General features: G+C 38.3%; 1 protein-coding gene across 1 annotated transcript in view; it reads left to right on the forward strand.

Annotated features, from left to right (window-relative positions):
- Nucleotides 1-25,563, forward strand: part of Gmds (GDP-mannose 4,6-dehydratase) — a 584,865-nt gene that overhangs the window by 265,188 nt on the left and 294,114 nt on the right. The window contains exon 7 of the mRNA XM_059263223.1: nucleotides 20,465-20,592. Coding sequence (XP_059119206.1) covers nucleotides 20,465-20,592 — 128 coding nt within the window. The remainder of the gene's footprint in view (nucleotides 1-20,464; nucleotides 20,593-25,563) is intronic.

A 25,563-nucleotide genomic window follows, 5' to 3' on the forward strand; every position in this document is an offset into this window, starting at 1 on the left:
AATGTTTTATGGTAGTTTATGACTAGAAAAGATGTGGAAGAACTATTTTTTTATGTAAAACTTTTCTAGACCAGACTTTGGCAAGCTGTGGCTCATGAACCAAATCCAGTTTTTTTTTCACGTGTGTGTGTGTGTGTGTGTGTGTGTGTGTGTGTGTGTGTTATGTGTGTAAATAAAGTTTAGTTAGAATACAACCATGCTCATAAGTTTACATGGCTATATTCACACCCTAGAATCCTGTATCCTGAAAACACTAAATATTTACTATCTAGGCCTTTAAGGAATATCTAATGGACATCCCAAAAACTTGCAGTGGGGTTTCTCCCAAGTAGCAAATTGGTTTTCTAGGGGTTAGCATTCGAGAGTCAGTCATGTTCAGTAGCCCTACTGTGCTGGGCAGGTAATATTTGGTTGGAACTCTGATGTCCTTTCCTGTTATACTAAAGAGGCATTGTGCGGTAAAGAAAAGTTCATCATCATCAGTGTGAGAACCAAACAAGCTTTTAGCTGACCAAGACCTGCCTACTGTAGCAGCCACCTCCTAAGTTTTGACATTGTCTCATTCTAATTTCATTATATGTCTCTTCTCCATCTCAGCTTTCTGGATTTGTTTTCTTTTTTTTAGTGCTGTATTTAAAAACACATTTGTGTTGTGAGAACTTTATTATAAATCTAGAGACAGAATCATTGGTGTTTATATAAGACAAATAGTTGGAAATAATTGCTAGGGAATAAACTCAGTGATCTACCAGCTCTTTCCATTAGGAACAAGTGTGTTTATGTTGCTCGTATAAAATGTAGACACTTTAGCACCTACTACAAGCCAATGAGTAATGGGTAAGATCTTAGCATTGTAGGTCCATAAGACATGAAAATGTATTAGCTTGTTCTGTGACCAATTCTTACTATGTGCTATATACTGATATAAATATTAATGGGGTATTCTTATTAATAAGTATCCAATTTTTAAAATAAATATACTATTCCTTAATTTATTTCATAAATTATGCAAGTGTGTTCATATATTTGAAAAACTTTTCCCTCTCACATGATTTTATCACACTTGAAATCTTGTATCAACCTTCTTCTTGCAGTGTAAATATGCATCTCTATATATTACATTTGCATTAATACAGCATACCCTTTGCCATGGGTATGGCTGCAGTGACCCCCTTTCTTCTGGAGATGCAAACTTCCTTATTCTTTGGAGAAAAGGATTGTTTATTATCTAAGCTATTTAATTTCTAGAAGAAAATTGATATGCAAAATTTTATCTTTATTCTTAGATTTCTTTGAATAGCTAGAGTTAGTAAAACTTTGATGCCATAAGGATATTATTGATATAGGCTAAAGCATGAGGAAAATATGAAAAGATTCTTTGCTTTATTAAAGTATCTCATACATAATGACACTTGAATTTTTTTTCAAATACACTATTTACCCTTGGCTCCATCACCATCAGCAATCTCTACCTGGTCTCAATTCACCATATGGCCCATGGTGATTTCAAATATGAGATTTTTCTGCTCGGCCTTCCAAGTGCTAGAATTACAGGTGTGTTCCACCATATCTGCAAATTACTCTTATATTTGAGACTAATCTGCAAATTAAAACATTATAATGAAGTCTACTTTTTAAATCTAGCAATAATATTTACATTTGCTTTTATTATTCATTGCATTAGAAGGTAAAATAAAAATTTGTGACCTATGTCTTGCAATCAGTCCACTATACTTTAATTGATACATCTGCAAAATACTTTGGCATGTCATGATTACAAATTTGTCGATTTATAAATAATATTAACAGAAATTTATTCCAAATAAAATAAAATGTATTTATGTTAACATGAGGGAGAAACTGAAACCAAATATATCCTACATCCAAGTTCAAAAGGTTGAAAAATTAAATGATTAAGCTAAACTTGATTTCCTAACTCATAGGTGATTATACTATCATAATTAAAGGGTGAAATTAATGTGATATTGAATGCTCTTTGTTTTTGTTTTCAAGGTAACTGTAGAATTAGAGGCTTGGATTTCCTGCAGTTAAGGAGTGGCTGAGTCTTCAGTAAGACTGGCCAGGGTCCAGTCTGGGAAAAGTTTGGTTAGGCCAGGAGTGTGCCTAGTAAACATTGCCCACTGTTCAGCGTGGCTAGACTAGGCTCCTAATCTGGAGACATCAGTTCTGTAAGATGTGGGAAGTATATTTCAGTTCAGCTGTTTGATGAGGATATGTTTCTTATGCTGACTCACAGTCTTTTATCAGTAGGAAAGTCTGGGCATAGTAGTGGTAGCTGCTTCTAGAGAAGACAGTAGACTGAGGAGGTGAAGTTGCAGTTTATGTACCTAATGCCTAACAGTGATTTACTTCATCCCAAGACATGCCTGGCCTGAGTAAAAATTAGGTTCCATGTGGATGGCATGCTTCTTCTATTCTCCTCCCACTCTTTCTATACTATAAATGCTTAAGAACAGGGCATTTGGAAACTAGTGGAAACATAGAACTGTGGACCAATAGCTGACGAGCTCCTATAGTACTGGACTAGGCCCTCTGGATAAGTGAGACAGTTGTTTAGCTTGAACTGTTTAGAGGGCCCCCAGGCAGTGAGCCTGGGACCTGTCCTTAGTGCATGAGCCCGCTTTTTGGAACCTAGTGCCTATGCTAAGACACTTTGCTCAGCCTTAGTGCAGGGAGGAGGGGCTTGGACCTGCCTCAGTTGAATGTACCAGGCTCTGCTGATTTGCCAGGGGAGACCTTACCTTGGAGGAGGTGGGAATGGGGGGTGCATTGGGGGAGAAGGATGGGGGATGGGAGGAGGGAGGACAGGAGAATCCATGGTTGATATGTAAAACAAATAGAAAATCTCTTAATTAAAAAAAAAAGAAAACGAAAAAGAACAGAGCATTTGGAGCTAGGAGTGTAGCTCAATGGCAGAGCACCTGCCTAGCTAGCATGCATGTGTTCTTGGGTTCTAGTTTTACAGAAACCAACAATAGGACATTTGCTCAGTTATGGTAAAACATTCTCTGTTCTCAGAAAGTTTAAGTTTTTCATTCCCCTTCCATGTCTGTTAGAACAATTATGTATGACACGGGTAACACAGCTTTCTTCTCTGGTTGTCATCTTTAAAGATGATAGCAATTGTGTCTTTCTTTAGAGTTCCTTGGTTTCTCTAGAACTTCCCTAAATTGCTGAAGCCTAGAGTGTACCACCAAAAGGGGCTTTGTGCTCATTGTATTGTGTATTTCATCACTTATGTTTACTGAACTGAGGAATCAGTAGTTTGGTTTCCATCATCATCTTTATCAGCAAGTACTAGAACAGTGAAAAATACTATACCCACTAGCTGACTTAGGAATCACTGATTTGTGTTTTAACACTCAAAGAGTTCTTTTGGAGATATTTTGGCTACTTTGGCTAACATATATATATTTTATGTATGTTAAACATATATATATATATATATATATATATATATATGGGAAGATTCTTGTATACTTCTATTTTTCTAACTTTTATAACTAAAATTACATAATAACTCTTTTGAAAGAACTAGGAAATAGACAGCTCTCCCAAAATACTCTCAGAATTTATGGGAGAAAGACATTTACAGATCATCCGTCCTGTTTTTTCATGAATGAAAGAACTAAAGTCATAAATCTAAAAAATGTCAACTGAGGCTGAAAATGATCCTGGAAGAGGAGAGCCATATGAATCTTGTTTAGGAATGGAATCTGTATGTAAAAAAATTAAAAAATCTATGTGAATGTATGTATGCATGCTTACAAGAGAGTATATGTGTGCGTGGCACATGTGTGGAAGTCAAGCATATAACTGGTTGTTGGTCCTCAAGCACCTCCCACCTTTTGTTTGAGACAGTCTGTCATTGGCCTGCAGCTTTGCATTCCTGGTGCCCTCAGAGTTCAGAAGAGCGTGTTTCTCTGGAACTGGAACTACATATGCTTGTGAGCCACTATGTGGATTCTAGGAACTAAAACTTAACCACTCTCAACGATGGGACCATCTCTCCAGCCCATAAAGCATTATTTTAATAAAATAAAAATGTGATGTTAAACAAATGCCTAGAGTATCAATAAAAGAAATAAAACTAATAAAATGCATTAGGAATCATGAGGCAATACTCAGTTTATAAAGTACTTAAGATAATTAGCAGTTTAGGACTACCCACAAATGGATGGTGTGCTGCCACTGTTTGGATTTTGAGCCATTTTTAGATGATATAGCACATTCCTCTAAATATGGGCTTCATAAGAAATCATATATATCTGTCTAAACACAGTATTCACCTCAGTGACATTTTAAGGTTCGTGAACTTGTGGCTTTTAGTGGTAGTCTTGAGCATTTGTTTAGTTGCCAAGTATCTGTTTTGTAACGAACTATAGAAATGATCCCTGAAAGTATAGTCTTAAGTATCTGTTTTGTAAAACGTCTATTATCATAAATTAATCTTCAGAATTTTTAAGCTGCCATTCTGGTACAAAATTAATTACATAAGTTATAATAAATCTTAAAATAATTTCCTCTTTGTTCTGTTCTAAAATGTATTGGTTATTTTTAGCTTTAAAGATCAGTTTCATACTGTTGGTGAGTCTAGGGGAGTGAGAGGTTGGGAGAGTGACTTTGTCCCCTAGGAGAACATGTCCAGTGTCTGGAGGTACTTCAGATTGTCACAACTGCCTGATACTTGCTAAAGAAGTAGATGATGGCAACTCTGCAGAACATCCTAAAGTACATAAGAGAGTCTGTCATAGCAAAAAAAAAGGCAGCAAAACCACCCATTAAAATACCAGTTGAATTGAACATAAGAAACCAATGCCCTATAGCTTCACTTAAAAAAATGTTCTTGGAGAAACTATATGAATGTCATTTATAATAGTATACAGTTGGATGCCTTTAGTCTCAGCCCTCTAGAGGCAGAGGCAGGCAGATCTCTGTGAGTTCAAGGTGAGCTTGATCTACAAAGTGAGTTCCAGACCAGCAAAGGCTACATAGCAAGACCCTGACTCAAAACAAACAAAGATACAAAACATAAGATACTATTTTTCTTTGAACACTGCTTTCACTGTGTAGAAATCTTTTATGGAGCTATAGCAAGTATTTAACATTCTTGTTTCTGTAGCTGCATATGAGACTCTTCTGGCCATGAGACCTTGAGTCATCCATTACAGAGCAGGTTCAGGAAAGTAGTCAGCAGGGTTGTAATTTCACGACTTTGTCCTACTCTTTCAAGATTGAGCTCTCACTTTAGCCACCTGGTGACCCATAAGACCCGACCCCCCCCCCCCGTTATCTTCAGCTGTTAAGAAAAAAACCTCTCTATATTTGTTATTAAAGGATATTTTGTGTATCATTTACTACACAAAATTACAGCAATAAAATGTGGAAGGTTTCCTATAAATGAGAGTTTTCCTTCAAAATGTTTAGAATTCATGACCAATTTCATGCTTTGGGAGATAATACAATGCATAATGTTAGAAAGCACCCTGTCTCCTCATGTGAATAATACTGTGGAGTAGAATACTCCACAGAATTACAATTTGCAAATTACAGTCGTACTGGTATAGTAATACCAAGGAACAAGCAAACCAGTGTCACCAGCTCCATATTTTGTTTGTGCTTTTATCAAAGGTGCTTTGTAATTTCTTTTATAGATGAGTATCAGAACCTTAACTCACTGGTGGAGTGGGAACAATTGCTACCCATTTGGAATCAGGGGATGAAGTAATCTCCTATTGGAGTTCCATGTGGCTTTAATAGATTTTAACAACCATTTTGCCTGTTCACAAGTGGTTAATTGTTGGCTACTAACCTTGCCTTTCCGGTTGGAGTACAAAATGATATCATCTCATTTGCCATTGTGTATGTGTGGATTGTGTGAGTTCACAGATGACATGCACATTTGGGGATTATAGTGCTGTCTGGCCCATCTTATTCTCTGTGGATAGATGCAATATAATTGCTTAGCCATGAAAGGCTTCTGAAGCGATCCTTGTTTTACTGGAAGTGGTTATTACCATCAAACAAAATATTCCCTCCTACTAAGTAAGATGCTATTTATACGGTTGTCTAATTGAATCAAAGGTGTTTTTCTCCATAATGTTTCATGATTTATATGTAACATTTGTTTGAAACCAAACTGTTAACTGATGTCACATCTTTCTGCAGCATGGCCAGGCAGTTTTACTCAGGCTACTTGAAAGTTCTATCTCTGACAAGTTACTCATTCAGACCTCAGTTTCCTCATTTGCACATGGAAAGGATGACCATTCCTGACAGGGACATTGTGAGGGTCATTTCCCTTTTCAGTTCACTGTGCAAGTAATAAGGGAGGATATAGGAAAAAGCTTAACACCATGCCTTGTACATGGGAGCATTCTTTGCTTGCTTTCACTTTTTCTTTTCTTTTCTTTTCTGTTCTGTTCTTTTCTTTTCTTTTCTTTTCTATTTGTTCCTTTTCTACTATGTTCAGCAATGACTTGGAGAGTGTTAGTTTCTTTTCTCCTCTGCTTTCAAGGTAAAACTCTGTCAGACTCAGCTCTGCGGTAGGATTCTAGTTATTCTTGAGTAAGACTAGGACAGTAAGAAATGAAGGCAGTAAAATCCATGACTACAGGATTTGCGGAATTAGTGTAGTCAGGAGGCATTTATGAATTCTAAAAAGATAAAAATGGAAGTGGTGTTGGAGAATCACTCTCATTGTGGTAAAAGCCATTTGTACAGGGGATTCTGATAAGCCAATTTTATTTGAACTAGGAAAGTGAAAACCAAAATACAACAGAATTAAGGAATAATGGACAGATACCAAAACTATCTATGAAAGATCATTTAGGAAGTTTCTAAATATTGTTTAGAACCATTCATGTACATTTATTAATGATGCTATGAAAATCATTTGTGAAGAACACAAAGCTTTATTTGAAAAATACAATCAAGAAAAAAGAAATAACCACTTTGCCTTTTGAATATACCATTGAGAAGCATGTAGATATACATTTGTTTAATTGTGCAGTGCTGGGTATGGACTCTAGGGCCTTACACATGCTAATAGAAACACTACAATGGAACTGTGTCTCAGGCCCATGGTTATGATTTAAATTACGAGCTATATGACTTTTAAAATTTGTTTTTGAGACTATAAGGTAATTACATCATTTTATACCCCCCTTGCTCTTTCAAAATTGTGGCCTCTTTTTCTTTAATTGTTGTTATGTATGTGTATGTTCCTAAATATATAAATAGAACCTGCTCAGTCCACATAATGTTACTTCTATGTACATGTTTTTGGATAACCAGTTGGTGTGTTTTTCCCAGGGGAAGACTTTCTCCAGCTCTCAGCATTGTTGTCTGTAGTTTGTAGCAGGAATCTTAAAAGTTCTTAGTAGTTCTTTGTGTAGTATTGAGGCCCCTCATGGGTGTTCCTCTTCCTATGTTAGCATCTATGTTGGTGCTGTTTTTGTTCTAAGTCATATTTAGATAGCCATGTTGGTGAGATTTCATGGGTGTAGCTTTTGATATTTCTAGGAGACACAATCTCACAGAAAACTCTCGGATCCTCTTGCCCTTAAAATCTTTTGTCCTCTCTTTTGTAATAATCCCTGAGCCTTAGGTGCAAGAGTTGTGTTGTAGATGTTTCATTTTGGACTGGGCTCCATAACTCTGCATTTTGATTGGTTGTGGTTTTCTTTAATGATTGCTGTCTGTTACAAAGAGAAGTTTCCTTGATGAGGGGTGAGAGCTACTCTTATCTGTGGATATAAGGACAAATATTTAGAATATAGTTAGGTATTATTCTAGTTTAGTAAAGTAGTACTTCAGATTTTCCTCCAAGATCCATGACTTCACTAGCCCTGGGTAGTTGGCTGGGTTTCCAGTACCAGGCATAATTTCCCTCCTATTGAGGGGTCTTAAATCCAATTAGAGAGCTATTACTTACTGCCAAGGTTTGCTTGCCACTACTTCACTTTTAGGATTATTATGCCATGCTGGTCATCATTGTGGTTCATAGGTGTCATAGCTGGGTAGGACTATTGGTTGTTTCCTTCCTTTGGAAGCTCGTATGGTGTCTTCTGGTGCTATGAAAGTCTGTCCTCAAGGAAGTGGCTTTTAGGTCGTTTCCAGCTCAGGGGCCTATGGACTCTGTGTCTGAAGTTCATGCTGTCTTCAGCAATAGGGGCTTACCTTCTACCTCTGTAGGGCAACCAACGGCAATAGCAATAGCATATAATGCTTGGGAGTCTCTTGAACAATCATTACAAATCACTCAAAAGAGGGCTTCTCATGTCTGGTATTGTTTTTAATTCTTGTTATTACGTGGTCTGTGGCTCTTAGAGGAAGCAGTCAACCTAGATGGGAAACTTTTATTTAAAATATATAGGTGTGTGTGTGTGTGTGTGTGTGTGTGTAAATAGTATAATTCTTTATGATTCTTTTAAATCCTTACTGTTATTTTACCCTCAAACCTACTCCTTCAGTATTTCTCTCCTCCCCTCTCCCTAACTAGAGTCCCTCATCCCTGTTTTACCCATTTCCCCCTTCACTTGTACACTGCTATTCTACATTGTCTTTTGAATCAAAATGCCATATTGGATTTTCTTTTCAAAATTTAGAGTCTGAGCTTTCCTTTTCAGTGTTTGCTGTGGAACTTTATCCTTGTCTACCATTTCTTGGGGTGCTGAGAATAGCACCGTGGACTTCAAGTATTCCTAAACCTTGCTCTACCACTGAGCCACTCCCTTAGCCCTCCTCCCTCTAATTCCTCGGGTGGAGATACAGACCTAGTCACCTGCTCTGATTTAGTCAGGCCCTACCTCTTATTAAAGGAGTGACTTTATATTCATTTCTCAACCTCTTGAGCTAATGGTTTACTCATCTGTGAAATTGGACGATAATAGACTTCACTTAGGGTTGTTATGGGCATTAAAGGAAATAGTGTAAGTAAAGCTATTAGCAGATTATCATTACTATGACCACTACTAGTTTCCTACCTAGAGAACTAGATTCAGTTTTTATCTCCTCACAACTGAACATATAATAATAGTAAAGCAGAATAATATAGGTTGGAATATATTGGAGTAGTAGGTTCTTGCCTATCATGCTCAAGGCCCTAGGTTCCACTACCAGTACCTGTAGCTGGAGTTTTTCTGCCTGGCCCACAGTCAGGACAAATCTCTCTCACCTGCCAGTCCCACAGCCACTCAGACCCGACCAAGTAAACACAGAGACTTATATTGCTTACAAACTGTATGGCCATGGCAGGCTTCTTGCTAACTGTTCTTACAGCTTAAATTAATCCATTTCTATAAATCTATACCTTGCCACATGGCTTGTGGCTTACCGGCATCTTCATATGCTGTTTCTCATCATGGCAGCTGGCAGTGTCTCTCTGACTCAGCCTTCCACTTCCCAGCTTTATTCTCCTCCTTGTCCTGCCTACACTTCCTGCCTAGCCAATGGCCAATCAGTGTTTTATTTATTGACTAATCAGCAACACATTTGCCATACAGAACATCCCACAGCAAGTACCACAAAAATAAATTAAATATAAACCAATAAGTAGGAATAATAAGTAGGGAAATGAATAAGGGAATAAATAGAATAAATAGTTTAATTTGTTTTGCCTGGGCAAAGCATGAAGCTTTGAGAGCTTCTTTAGTGGTAATTAAATAGCTAAGATGTAAGAAAGTAGTGAATGGATATCATGCTAAAAAAAATGGTCTGTGCTTCTGTCATGTGGGTGAGGCATATTTAATTTCCAGATATTGTTTTGTAGATATTCTTCATGTGGGCTGATTCTAATGATTGGTGAATTTTTTTGATGTTAAGAATTTATTTTAATTCTAAATTAGTTTTATGATAATAAAACAATCTTTTATCCTAGAGCCTCTGTCCAGCCACCTGTTGGAATTTTTTAATTCTGAAATAGAACCAAAATGCTAAAACAGAGTATCCCTGAGGATCACTAACTTGTGGGGGTGCCACTGAGGAGGTGACCTCTCAATAGTAATGTTGTCCGAACAACACAAGCATAATGACACCAGCTAACTGCCAACACAGAAGGGGAAAATTCCGCATGGTCTCACCCCTAGATGAAGAGCTACATGTGGCCAGTGGCTACTAAAAGAGGGAGTATTAAGTTTCCTGTAGGGACAAGCCTCCCTTCTAGGTTGTCCAATCTAAGCAGTCAGCCTTGGGCATGTTATAGGAGTAATGCTAACTAAACTCAGTAGGTTTACATATATATATATGTATATGTATATATATGTATATGTATATATACATTCATGCACATGTATATACATGCAACAATAATAATTAAAGAGATCATGAATTTGAAAGGGGGAGAAATTACAGTACAGGTGTGGCCTGTCCCTTCTGTTACATTTTGTTTCCTGATGTGAGCTTCCCTGTTTTTGTCCGATTTAGGTTTTCCAAACCTTAAAATGTGCTAGCATATTTTCTGTAGTCAGAGTCTTCCTGTGTCCCACTGGGTCCACAGCCGCTCAGACCCAAGTAAACACACAGAGGCTTATATTAATTAAAACTGCTTGGCCATTAGCAAAGGCCTACCACTGACTAGTCTTGAACTCAGCCCATTTCTGTTAATCTGGATGTTGCCATGTGTTCCATGGTTTTACCTGTGTGCCATTACATGCCACTCCCTGGATGGTGGGCTGGCGTCTCCTAACTCAGCCTTCCTCTTCCCAGAATTCTCCTTATCTGTTGATCCCGCCTATACTTCCTACCTGGCTACTGGCCAATCAGCATTTTATTAAACCAGTGTACAAAAGCATTATCCCATAGTAATTTTCACTAATTAACATTAGTTAAAAAGTAAGTATAGAAGCAAATCAATCTTTCACCTCAATTTTGTTACATAGTTGACATAGGAACTAGGCTTAAGCTATCAAAGGGCTAGGTTTATCTGTCAGTGGTCAAAAGCTTTTGTCTCATGGTACTTGCTTTGTAGAGACTATCCTAAGTATCTCAATGATATCTCCAAGTAGATCTTTTAATCTTCTAGAACTCTTTAAATCATAAATTTATGTGATTACCAAATCTGCTTTCTTGTGATTTTCTTAGTAGTGTTTATTCTGATTTGATGACTATCAAATCACAGATATAGCTTTCATGCAAATCAAGTACCAGCTGGAAGAGTTGTGTTCAGACTCTAAAATTCAGTGCTAGGTTCACAAAATTGTTAAGAAGGAGGGAGGGGGACATTTGTTTTCTTGTGTGTTATGTTCCGTATTAGTTAGCTTTCTTATTTCTGTGACTAAAATACCTGAGGCAACAATTTAAAGGAAAAGATTTATTTTGGTTCATTATTTTGGGCATTCAGTTCATGGTTGCTTGTCCTGTGTGCTTTGGCTTCAGGCACAAGTATGTGGAAGGAAAGGCAGACAGCAGATGGGAAAGGGGCAGGACAAGATAGAGCCACTAGGGACACAGCCTCAGTGACCTACTTCTTCCAGCTAGTCTCTACCTCCCAAAGTCCCCACCACCTCCCAAAACAGCACCAGCAGCTGGAAATCAAGTGTTTACCACAGGAGGTGTGTGATGGTTTGCATTCAAACCATTGCAGAGCATAATGGTGGGTTGTCCTAAAACCATTTACAGATGCTTTTGTTTTATTCTTTTAGTTTTGTTTCCTCCTTAAGCCTTCCCTTCTAGTCACTTGTTACAGCTCCTGCTACTGCTTTGGCCATACTCGTTTGTATCATCCTGTACATTCCTCTCTCCTTAGAACTTTGAATAGGAAGCCCAAAGGAATGGGTACCTCAAGAAGGAGTAGATGATCTTGTAAGAAAAAGACTATGTGATAAGTAGGAATATCAAAAATTCCCTTCCTCTTGCTTTTGTTCTCTGATCATTTACACACACACATACAGACACAACACAAACACACACACACACACACACACACACACACACACATTCCATATGAACAATTTACTGACCCATGCATAATACTTAGTGGTCAGCCTTTATTTCTAATCATTCTTGCTGGTAGAACCACGCCCTCTTAAAAACTCAAGGTCTGAGTAAACTTATTAGCAACAGTGACTACAGAGGATACAATGTTGCTTGCTTTCCTTGGGAGAAAACCTGCCCTCTGTACTCATTTGACTTCAGGATTTTGCATGCATTTGCTTCTCTGTGACAGGAAAGAACAATAAAACCATATCAAAAGAGCTAAGTAAGATTATTGTGGAAGGAGACACAGTTGCTCATTTTATAGACATTTGTCCTAATTTCCTATCAGATGAGAAATTTGAATCAAAGGCCTTTTGAAGATTTTCTTACTTTGCAGTCTTCATGCTGGGATGGCTGTAAGCCAATGCTGGTTTTTTAGAGTTACTTTGAACATGAAATTCACATAAAGTGGCCCTGCTTTACTTCTTAAATGTCACTACACTTCTGAACTGGGATGGAAGCTGATATAAAATTTTAGCCAAAGAGTTTTAAGTTTGAGCACTGTCAGCTAAATATATAAACACTGTCATTCTGTGAAATAGCTGTATGAATTCTAAAATAAACCTCAAATATATAATGATATGTGGTAAGTTGTTTAATGCTAATGTCATTCCTGAAAAAAAAAAAAAGAGTTGATTCACAAGATATTTGTATCTCTGTATTAATCCCAGGAGCTTTCGACTCCTAGGTATATTTAATGTGCTTATGAAGAAGTATTCCTTTTTTAGGTTGTCCCAAGTTCTTCCAGTGGGGAGCAAGGTCTTGTGTATGATCTCCACACATAGGAAGGCAGACAGTAAATTTACATGTGTTCAATATGGACACAGGCTGCCTGGTATAGCCAGGTAATTTCTTTGTCATTACCTGACATCAGTGGCCGTCCCTTGATGTGTTAGTGTGCATGGCCTTGAGAAACAAGCATATCCCATTCAGAGTTTAAGCATGCCTGATTAATTTGGAACTTTCTCAGAAGAAATAATCAGGCACATTGTATGTTGTTTTTATAAAGAGATTTGTTGCTATTTAAACCACTCAATAGCTCTGAATCCTCTCCTGAATTTCTCTCCTTCCTAAAGATCTATCTTTACATCTATCATGTGTTGGGAACCATGCCAAACACCCTTAAAAGTGACAGATATAATAGTTGTCATTAAAAATTTGTAGTTGGTACAAGAAAACTAAAGCTTGGTGGTATATATTAAGAGCATGTAATCTTTGCAATGGCTGAGGAGGACAAAGCAGAAGCAGCTCTACCCCTTGTGGGAGAGCTCGGGATACCCACAGAGATGATAACTGCAGTGTCCAGCAGTAAGGGGTACAGTGAGGACGGGAGAGCTCGGGATACCCACAGAGATGACAGCTGGAGTGTCCAGCAGTAAGGGGCACAGTGTGGATGGGGGAGCTTGGGATACCCACAGAGATGATAACTGCAGTGTCCAGCAGTAAGGGACACAGTGAGGACGGGAGAGCTCGGGATACCCACAGAGATGACAGCTGGAGTGTCCAGCAGTAAGGGACACAGTGTGAACATAAATTTTCCTGCCAATAGAAGGGCATGTCTAGAAGAGGAGAGACTTTTTCTTGCTAAGAGGTCTGCAAACAAAGACATGGCTGGCATATCTGTGCCACTTGGCACAGCTGTTAAAGGGGCACATGATAAGGAGGAGACACTGAGGAGGTGACAGGTAACAGATCACATGGGACTATTCTGGCCTCTGTGACCACTCAAGAAAGAGTATTATAGCTGAATTTATATTTAGAAAATACGAATTTTTAGTAGTGATTTAGAAGAAAGAAATGCAGGGGCAAGAACAGCACCTAATAGCAATGGCAGGAATCCCAAAAGGAAAAATGTTCAAGGTTTGGGCCAGATGGAATTGCCCCTCAAGTTTAGACTTATGATTTTTCTAAGACTCTGGCTTTAGAAATACAAAAACTCATGTTAGGTTTATGGAAAATAACTAAGTATAGACAAACAGGTTTATATGGACTTTTTTTTTGGTTTTTCGAGACAGGGTTTCCCTGTGTAGTTTTGGTGCCTGTTCTGGATCTCGCTCTGTAGACCAGGCTGACCTTGAACTCACAGAGATCCTCATGGCTCTGCCTCCTGAGTGCTGGGATTAAAGGCGTGCAACACCACTGCCCGGCTTGTGTGGATGTTTTTCAAGTGTAACAATGGCATTAAGGTTAGCTAGAGCCAGAAACTTGAGTGTTGTCTGCTGGGTTGTTGTTCTTATGTCTTTGTTTGCATGCACGTGTGCACGTGTGTGTGTTTGTGTGTTTAATCCTGGCTTCAATTTTTCCAAGCAGTCTGTTTCTATGAAGCCAAAGCTAGGGTCACCAACACCTTCGTATTCTTCACTGCAGAAGGAAATGGTTTCTTTTAATGCTCTTTGAGAAAGACCCAAGGAAAGTTCATACAGGTCTTGCCTTGGCTGCAGCTGCTCTCTTAGGCACATAGCAGGAGAGAGGATTCTTTAGGCCAACACAAGTAGGCTTTCCCTCTGGAATAAAATTTGGTACAGTCAGATTGATAGAGTCAAGCCAACCCCCCAGTGCTAGGCAAAAAGGGAAAGAGGCCGGCCTGGCGGTGGTGGCGCACGCCTTTAATCCCAGCACTCGGGAGGCAGAGGCAGGCGGATCTCTGTGAGTTCGAGGCCAGCCTGGTCTCCAAAGCGAGTTCCAGGAAAGGCGCAAAGCTACACAGAGAAACCCTGTCTTGAAAAACCAAAAAAAAAAAAAAAAAAAAAAAAAAAGGGAAAGAGTACAATAATGCCCTGAGGTGCAATATGTAAACTAGTTAACTGCTCTGATTGTGGCCTACTAGAAGGTATACAGAAGAGCTGCTTAATTAAGAGGGGTTGAGAAGTGCAGCAGTCACAATGCAGAGAAATCCTGTAATAGGGAAAGGGAGTGTTTGAGACTTGAAGAGCAACTAGAAGCCTTCAGTCATCATTTGTGCAGAGCACACCTGCATGTGTTATTCTCTCTGCCTGTTTAGGTGCCCAGAAATGAACTGTCCACAGAGCCTTCCTTCTCTCCCAGCTCCCTTCTTGACTCTCTGATGCCAAGGGTTTTCAGTTTGTCCAGTTCAGTTTCTTCCTCATCACTAGGTCTTCCCTTTCAGCATGCAAGCATGTTACTTTTTCTCCCTTTCTGAAAACCATCACCCACTTTCCTGCCTTGCAGAAAAAGCTTTCAGGAAACTGTCTGCCTATGCTTATTGTCTCTGAGATATTTCATTATAGACTGCTATTCTTTCCCCATCCCCACACAGTGGATATTGGGGATGGAACCCAGGACCTTGAACATTAACTAAGCAGGCTCTCCTGGTCACATCCCAGACCTCTCTATCTTGTCTTCAGGCCTGAGTCACCTTTGGGCTGCTGTACCTGTGGTCACTTCACCATCTGTTTTTTTCATTACATAGAAGCTTCTTGGGCACTCCCTGGACACAGGATTTGTAGACTTTCTTCCTCCTCTGTCTGACCTTAAATGGGTCAGTGTCAATGAACTTGGTTTGTGGACAATTTGTTTTATTGTTCACTTCCCTCTTGGTGGTCTCAGCCAGTCTCCAGACTTGAAATGGATGGTTTCCAAATGTGTGCTGTCAGCTGCCACCCCCTCACAGAGCCAGACTAGGAGTCACACTAATTTAGAGATGAAAATTCACCCTTGTACAGTCATAATTTTAAGATGCCATATTCATCAGCTCTCTAAGAGCTTGATTAGTGCATAAAATGAATGGAATGACTTGAAATGACAGCATATCTGTGGTTGAGGTTGCTTTTATATGCAAACTTGTTTTGACTGCTTGGAATTTATTTGTCAGGGATCTTCTGTTTGACTAAGGTGGTGATTTCGTCTCCTTGGAGAATATGGCAACTTTGTAGAATCCTTGGTTGTCTCAGCTGAAGGTATAAAACCTAAAGGATGTACAGGATAGTCCCCTAAAAGGAGTTATCTGGCCCCGAGGTCAACAATACCAAAGTTAAGAAACTCTTAAGCAAGGGTTTATGAATTTAAGTTATCTATCTGTGGAAATGCACTGAAAATTTGATGAAGATAGCAAAATTCTTTGAACAGCACTTTAAGCACATGTTTATAAGTGCTTGCCAAAAGATAGTACCCCTCCTAAAAAATGCATAATGTGAATTGTCCTCTTTCAAGCCTGGGATTCTTTTAAACATGCCTGCTGGATTGTGAGTACCTGCAGTTAAATAGTGTTACTCTTGGCAAGGCTTGGTGAGCAAAATGAGGTATGGTCTCTCTGATCTCAGCAGTGTGCTCAGCCAGCCATGACCTTCTCAGTGCCTCTTCTTTCTACACCCTGTCTACATTGAGCCACAGCCCAGGCAGTTCTCAGTGGGGTGGCCAGAGATGACCACAGGGGAAACTCAGGGCCCCAACCAGAGGTTCACCTGGGGTTCAGGATGAATTGGAGTGACTTCTTGTTTGCAAACTTTGTACTTTATGTAGCTTAAGAAAACTTTTAAATGTATTGGACAATGGAATAAAATTTTTATGAGAGAAACTACTGTTTCTTCAAATACGATTTGTATGGTGACAGAGAAAATTTTACAAATACATGTATGTACCCATGTGTACATGCAGTCTTGTCTATATATTCATATTCACATAGCAAATACTACAATATACTCATAATTGTGATCCTTCTTAAGGGATAAATTGGCCAATTTTAGGACTGTGAACACAGACCTTTGAAATGCAGTCATTTTGATTAGCATGCTAAGTATAAGAATTATCACAATTCCTCCATTATTTTTAGGGAGTTAGCATAGAGTGTCTTGCGTCAGATTATGGCTTTAAAAAATGTCTCTATGGAAGTAGAATGTTGTAAATATATTGTGATTTAACAGCTAATATTAAATAAACTTTTTATTAAAAATAAACCTTGGAAATAAAAACATCACACATCAAAATTAACGTGACCCAAAGCATATACAACTTAATGGACTTTATGCAGTTAGAATTACATTTAGAACTGAAGCTGTGAAACTTCATGTTCAGTTTTACACTTTTAGTTCCCAATATATTTTCTGTACTTATCCACCACCAAAACCAAAGGAGAAAAAAAGTATGCCAGAACTAGAGCTAGAACAATTAGCCTTATATCACAGTGGTTTCCTAGTTTCTGTCCTTAAGCTGCATTAGGTCTTTACTTATCGCCATATGTTTATCCTTTCTTGTCCTCTTCTTCATGTTATACTGTACCCACGTGCACATTTGTCTACATATATACATGAAGAATATCAAATTCATTGATTTCAGTAAGTATACTATTCATATCTGAAAGGCAATCTAGTGCCTCTGGTTTAATAATAGTCACTTAAGTGATATGTTTTTATTAATTTTGTCATTTCTTTCCCCTCTGATTTTGTCTTAAAAGGTATGTGACTACAAGGATATTATGTTGATGTACCCAATGACATCATACTAGAAAGTTTAGATTATTGAGGATTATGTATATATGTATCTCACTTGCACATGTATATACATTGATGTCAAGGTCAGACATAGGAACAAAGCCAGGAAACTAGAAGTTTGCTGTGGCTCAGGATCTGACCCACTTTCTGATGTGTCAGTGATGGCTTAGCTTCACAGCCGTCTACTCATCTATTGTCACAGGAATGAGGCAGTGTCCAGGGTAGAACTACAGTCAACATGATCTTTAGCTCAGAACCTCATAAGATGCAAAGTGTAGTTGCCTGGACTGTAAAAAATTGTAAGTAATTGCAATTATAAGTTTTGCTGTTATAATTAATGGTATAGACAAAAATTGTAGGTAATGGTATAGATAAGAAAAGTGAAACAAATTTTAGCTTTGCTCATGGGGTTTATGTTCTTGTATATGGTCTGGCATATAAAAACATAGAAAACAGTTTCTAAAGCCTCCAAAGTGAAAATAAAAATAAATAAATGTATGAGAGGGGGCATGACATTCTTAAACCATCCAGAACTACAGGGCAGGTCATCTTCCTGGAGATCTATATTCCTGTAATTTCCTTTCTGTTGGAAGGCAGGGAGCTCCAGGACATCAACATGGCATTTCATTTCATACTCTCACTGCTATAAGGCAGTGCTCTTATACTTAAGCAATACTCACATGTGGCAATGGATAGAAGAGCAGAACCCTGTGTGGGAGTTAAAGATGGACATGAGACTCTGTGTATTAGTTTCTCCTGGGTTGTATGGAAAGTGAACACTGACTTTTGTAGAAAGACCCATCATTCTCCTAATCTCCTCTGGCCTTTTCAGATTATAGTTGCTAAATAGGAAATCTCACTGAAGGCACAAGACAGCAGCCTACCATTAGTCAAAGTCAGCAGCAACAGCAAATAAATCAGAATAGTTTGAGGTACTAAACTTCTGTCATCCAACTACAAAGCAGGATGATGTCCCCACTCCCAAATCAGAAGTCCTTAATTCTTCTTAACTTACTGTTTTGTCTGAAATGATTTAGCTCTAAAAGGGTTGATGGAAACTCAAAAACTTCACTTCAGCTACCTTTCTTCTACTGCTATGGAGGTCATATAAAGACAGATGAAAGAGAAAGAAAAAAGTTAAAATTTATACTAAACATGGCCAAGTCATCAAGCATTATATAACAGAAGTGATTTTCATTGATGTGGCCTTTGAAATATAACCCTTACTTGGTCCTATGTGCCTATTATGATCCCAACTTGAAGTTGAAGCAGGTGAGAACTTCCAATGCCTGCTTAGAGTAGAGCTGCTTAAAACATGTCTCCATTCTTGACCCTTATTACCAGTTTTGTCAGTTGCCACGGAAAAATTGACAGTAATTTCTTTTGTTGTCAGGTTGTTTTGAGATAGGTCTCTTGTGTTCAAGCAGGCCTCAAATGTCAATCTTCTTTCCCCACCTCTTGAGAGTTGGGATTTTAGCTGTGTATCACTTTCCCATGAGATGCTTGGGGTGTGTAAACATTTGGTTTTCCATAGTGTGCTCATTGAGCTTTTCATGATACACGATCACTGTGAATGTTTAGAGCTTGTGTTTGAACTTATAGTCTATGTCCTTGCCAAAGTTTAGAAAACCTATTTAGAAAGATTCCCCTTTGTTTCTATGCCAGTTTATTCAGAAACCAAAACTTTTTGTCATATTTGCTTCCATTTTCTGTCTACACAAAGAACAGAAGCAAAGTTCCTGACACATGATGTTACTTACCATGTATTTAAACTACATGAAGCCATTAATCAGTGCTTTCTGATAACCTTACCTGGATTTAGTGCCTTCTTTATGATAGGAAGAAACCTGGTACACACCATCCCAGTTGTTCAGGAACCTGACACAGGAGGATCTCTTGAGCCCAGTGAATGGGACCAGTCTGGTCAACACAGTTTCCCTACTCTCTCAGTCTCTTTCAGTCTCTCTCACCCTCTCTCAATATCTCCATCCCCTTGCCTTCCTCCCTCCCTCCCTTCTCCTCCCTCTTACCCTCTCCCCATATAAATATGAATATAGATATAATTTTTGATTTATATATATTAAATTTAGCCCAGTGTACCCTGGAACTCATGATCCTCCTGTCCCAGTCTCCATAATGGTCATAGTACATGTCTGTACCACCAAATCCAACTTGAAGAAAAAAAGAGACTCCATCTCTTAAATAAGTAAAGAAGAAATGATAAAGTAAAGGTGGATGGAAGTTATCATTTGGAAACAAGAAATTAAAACAATTTCAATACTTTTGTCAATTTTTGGTACATTTTATCCAAACATTTCAAAATATTTGTACAAAATTCAGAAGTCCATTTTTGTAGATGACATTTATATGAAATTGGAAAATGACCTTACAGTAAGTTTGGTACAGAGAAACTCTTGACTTGGAACTGTATCATACTTTATTTTTGGTTGGATGTGCAGGTTTCTGGATGAGAGTGAGCACCACTTATTTTGTTAAGAGAAAGGCAGTCCAAAGAAATTCCTGTTGGGTTTCCTGTAACTAGTTTTACCCTGTGAACAGTTACTTTCTTCCCTCTTCCCATGGGCCCTAAAATAGCCTTATTAATAGAAATATATGATGTTTGTATTTAAAAAAAATCAGGGTGGTCTTAGATGTCTGTCTTCTATTCTGGCATTTCCCTTTATACAACCCTTTAGAATTTTCTGTTTAAAAACTGGCATTCCAATAGCTTTTCTTTGGCCTAAAGCCTGGGTTACACTTTGAAACAGCAAATTAGGAATGTTAAGACATCCTCCAAAGAAGAAATGTTTGTTATGAAAGTAGAGCTGATATGACACTTAGAATTAGAGCTTCTTAACTTGTCTAAATGACAGCTAATGATCGTTCTTCTTTTTATATTATTATTTTTAGTGGGGAGATGGGATGAAAGAAATGCCTAGAGGCTGATATTGGGTTTGGTTCACCAAACTGTTAAATGTCAAATGTACTCTACTGATAATACATCTTTTGTCTCTTTTTAGGGGCTAATTTTGTTACTCGAAAAATTAGCCGGTCAGTAGCTAAGATTTACCTTGGACAACTGGAATGTTTCAGTTTGGGAAATCTGGACGCAAAACGAGACTGGGGCCATGCCAAGGACTATGTAGAGGTAGGAACTAACTCATTACATTAAAACTGCCTGTATCAGTTGATACTTTAAATGCCAGGCCTGCAGTGAGAAGCTTGACCTAGAATTGGTCAGATATAAGTTTCTGCTGACACAAATATTGTGAGTTTTGCAACTTTGGGAGAAAGGTACCCTGACTACTTGGGGAGTCAAGCAATTCCTTGAGCTGCTAGGACAGCTCAGCCCTGGAGGTATCCTGGATACCTCGGATACCTCGAGCTGCAATGAAACAGCTCAGCCCTGGAAGGGAAGGTATTCTGACTGCTCAGGAGAGTCACGCCTGGAGCTGCTAGGACAGTTCAGCAGGGAAAGGTATCCTGACAGTTTGGGAGTCAGGCTATATCCGGTGTGGTGGGACATGGTCTCCCTGCAGGATATAGCAATCCTGCTCCTCTCCTGGAGAGCTGCTATAGCTGAGCTTTGCTCTGCCCCCACTTAAGGGGGCTTCCTAGCAGAGCTCTGCTTCTTCTCTGGCCTCCCATGTTGCTTCTTTTTTGCTTCATGCTACAAAAGGGGAAACCCCTGAAGAAATGTAGCCATCTCCTCTGGCTCTGGAGATTTTACTGGAGTGTTACTTTTTCAGCTCCCCCTTGCTCAATCCACTATGGGATGTCTCAGCAAGGTTCTTCTCTGTGCCAGTGAATGAAGATCTTTTCACCCAAAACTCTTGAGGAAGAGATTTATTTGGGAAGGAGGAGTCCAGGAGAGTGGCTGCCTCTATCAGGATGCATAGAACAACCCACAACTGACCAGGCAGGGTAGTTTATATAGGATCTCTTGGGGGCAGAGTCACCAAGGGATTGGTTAGTTTTTTCCACTCAGGTATTGGTCAGTTTTGTGGGATAGAGGCAGAGATGGCCCGGATTTCAGAGCCAAACTGTGTTTCTTTCACTGGACTTTCTTAGCTTTTTTACTCTAATTCTAAGGCCAGGGCACATTTCTTTCACTGGCTCTGATTCTAGGGACCAAGAGTGTTTCTTTGGTACTAGTTTCAGAGTCAGGGCATGTTTCCTTGGTTCTGGGTTTAGGGATAAAGTGTTTCTTTCTCTGGCTCAGGTCCCAAACCCAGGCTGTGTTTCTTTCCCTGCTTCTGGGCTCAAGGGCCAGGGTGCTACTTTCCTGCTCTGTGATTGGTTGGTTTCACAGGTCAGTTGGCCAGGGGCTCTGATATGAAACAAACTGTGTTTCTTTTCCTGGCTGTAGGTTCTAGGGCCAGGGTGGGTTTCTTTAGCCAGCCTGTTTTCCTTACAAATATGGTTAAACATGTTAAACTGTTTAAGGCTGCACAGCTCAGAAGCATTGATTGGGCATGCTGAATGTTACTTAACAAGGAAATCTTTCCCAATTTCCTTTTTATTTGATTGAAACAAAAGTGCTGGCTAGTACTTTGAATGATGGATGTGTAAGTTGGTGTTTATAACATTGGAAGGTTATTCTTCACTTTCTAAAGTTTTTATCCTACCTGACTTGTTTCATATTTCACTCCTTTCCCACCCCAGCATTCACAATACCACCAGTTCTCAAATCTTCAACAAATAATATCCAGTCTTGGTTTATTTGATCTCAAGTGTTAGTATGCAGTCTCTGATGTTCCTTTCAGAGAACTGGTGTTATGGAGCCTTAGGTTCCATACTAAGGAATCCAGTTATGTACCCACAGACTTCTTGCCATTGCACACCACTGAGCTTTACCCATCATGATACTGTTGCAGAATAATATAGTATAGTTAGAAAGTTAACTGTGGTATAGTTAAAGGTCCCACTCTTGGAATTTCTATAGTTAAGCTTAGCTTTTATTCACTGAGTTACATGAAAATAGTGTAGTTTTCTTTTTTCTGTCTTTTAAGTCAGTTTTCCTTTGCTCTGATTACAATGCTTTTAAATATCCATTGCTGGAGAAATTGAAACCTTAAATGGAGGCAAGTTTTTTTTTAACAATAAGCTTGTTATTTTCTCAATAATAGTCATGGTGTTTAGCCTTCTGCTATTCATCTGCATATACTTAGAAATTCTGAGAACACTATGTCTAAATTCACTTGCTTTAGGACCCAAATAGACTGAATTACATTCAATTTATTATTTTTTTGTTTTTAGTAGAGAGAGAGAGAGAGAGAGAGAGAGAGAGAGAGAGAGAGAGACTGAGACTGTATTTAGAACTCAGAAATTGAGATGAATATATGTAAACCTTTGCAGTAGGAGTGAGAAATGACATTTTTTAATTAAACAAAAAAATCCAATATAAAGCAATGTCACTGTTAAATATGCACATAAATGATGAGAGAAGCTTGTTAGACAGTGGCCTTGTGTCTTTCTCACACTTGAAAGGATCAAGCACCACTTCTAAGAGGTACAGCCAGATCATCACACAAAGGTCTGTTTGTATTTATATAAAAATTAAAAACTCATAAACATTTTGGCTTAAATACTTTTAGAAGGTTGTCTAAAATGAAGTCACTGTTATAAGTGCCTGACAAGATGGTGTAGTACAATATGCCCCAAAGCCAAAATATGAAAAGATACACCTGAGATTATGGTGATTAGGTCTTTTAATAAAAATGGGAAAGTGTCACATGGCACACAACCCAGTCACTCATACACAGTAAGGCCTTGTACTCGACAGCTCAGGCTTTTTTGTTCTGCAAGACAAGTGGTTTTATGTATGGAGGATTTTCCCGGGGCTCCAATAGTAACATATGTTGCCGATGTAAGAAACTTTTTTTATAGTTCTCATTTATATGTTCAGAAATAAATCTAAATTGCTTGGTTCTTGAGAAAAGCAATACCATTATTTAAAATTTTGTAGTTTGCTATGTTTTATTTAAAGAAACAGTGTCATTTCTTTTGGTTCTAAGTTTATTAAAATGAGATAACTTTAGAGACTTGCAATTACAATTTTTTAGCCAAAATTAAAGGCAACAGTAATAAAACTATAGAGAAGCATAACTTGTTTAAGAAACATGTGCTTCCTGACAGGTGATCATCCTATTGGCAGGTATAGATCAGACAGGTCATACTGGTGTCTCATTTACACATATTAATTGCACACATGCCTCTCATTTAAACATAAAACTGTTGGTAAATCTAGAGGTTTTACATTTAGGTGCAGAGAACAGTTGCTGTCTTGCTTCAACATGGTAGGTCCCAACAGTGAGGTGAATTGCTGCTCTGCTCACACCAGTTATACCTCAATTTACTCATTTGTGAAAAGGATGTGACAGCTCTAAAAAATGCTAGCTACAGTGTTGGGAATATGATACATATTCCCTTTGTCTCATAAGCATTTTTATATCAATTTATAGTCATTTTCTGTTGCTGGATCTGATTCATTAACATCTACTTACAGTCCTGTTCCTTAGATCAAAATTCTTTAGAAATAATATAAGTGGACAAAACACATTTCAACTTGAAGAACAAATGTTAAAACTGCATTAAATTATGATCTATTCAGAATAAACAAGTTGTTACAACTTTTCCAGTCTTTTCATAAACTTTTTAAAGTGTGCAGAATGCTGTCCACCCTTATTCCATAATTAGCACCAAATACTACAGCATTTTTAAAAAGTATTATTTACTAATTACCATAGTGCTAATAGCTGGAAGTTTTGAATCTTAATTTATGCAAACATAAGCTATCAGTATTTCATATTTCTCATAAAACATAGCTAGATCCCTGAAACTTTCCACATGTTTTTATTTTCTTTACTATTTCTCTGGGCTGGTGTTACCTGCACAGCTTAGGGATTGACCTGACTGAACTGAGATTAATGAAGAAAGGACAGACACACAGACATATGTACAGAAAAGCTGATTGGATGGGCTGTGCACTCTGATGGAAAGAAACCAACAGTCCAGAAATTCATCATGTTTGTTTTAAACATCTAAATTGAAGAGGCAGGTTTATGGTATTAATAAGTATGTGGGTTATTACATACAGCTGAATAAGATGGTGGGTTTAGCTAATCTTGGTAGAGAGGTCTCTGTAGGGGAGCAAACCAGTCTGTAAATATCTAGAAAGAAGAAGCTGGGGGAAGTTGCAGTTGGCATTTTCCCAGTTAACATTTTTCGCACACAACTGTCAACATCTCTACACAGATTGGGGATGGTATTGCCATTCCCATGTGTCTGAAACATTGGAGTACTTAACATGACAGTGCTCCCATCAACAGAACATACTCACTCAGGACTATCTGTTCCCCAAACTGAGCCCTTTGTATGTTTTCATGTTTGCTCTCCTTCATGAACACTTGAAGGAGCTCATAGTGAGTGTGACAGTGTACTGGTCATGGACATTGTATTCAAGCCAACTCCCATTGTCAACGCTGTAGTCAAGATGGTGGAATATAGTTAAAGAAGGAGCCGTTGAGTTAATTTCCTTCAACATAGACTCAGTTGACAAATGCCATGGTCACAATTCTAATTTCCACTAATCACAATTTTCTATGCTTTCTTTAAAGCCACATAAGACTGAAAAGAAAGCTATAATATACAGAGTTAAACTTTTTTTGTATTAGAATGACTGCCTCAAATATATGACATCTTGCTGTGCTGTATGGCCAGCGTAATTTGAGGTAGGGATCCAAGCTTTCTTTACCTAGTAACCCTTTAAACAAACAAACAAACAAAAAGCAAGTATAGGTGCCTAATAATACGCTATAAAGTGGTGCCATGTGCTTACATAAATATTTTGATAACAATTTGATTAATAAGCTCTGATAGTGGTCCGTGTTGATAAAATTTTCTGGAACATAATTCTAGCCAGAAAATATTGGATACCTCATTGGCAGGAAGTATACAGAAGTATGCTCTTAGCACAAGATAGTTCCTTTCCTTTGAGTGGTACTATTTTTCCAGAACCCAACAAAAGACGTTTTCAAGTTGTCTTTCTAGAAATGTTTGGTTTGTTAGAAAAAACATAGAAGCCATACTAGTCTTCTTAATAAAGATATGTTCTTGG

This window comes from Peromyscus eremicus, chromosome 5 (genome assembly GCF_949786415.1).
Source record: "Peromyscus eremicus chromosome 5, PerEre_H2_v1, whole genome shotgun sequence".
Lineage (NCBI taxonomy): Eukaryota > Metazoa > Chordata > Mammalia > Rodentia > Cricetidae > Peromyscus > Peromyscus eremicus.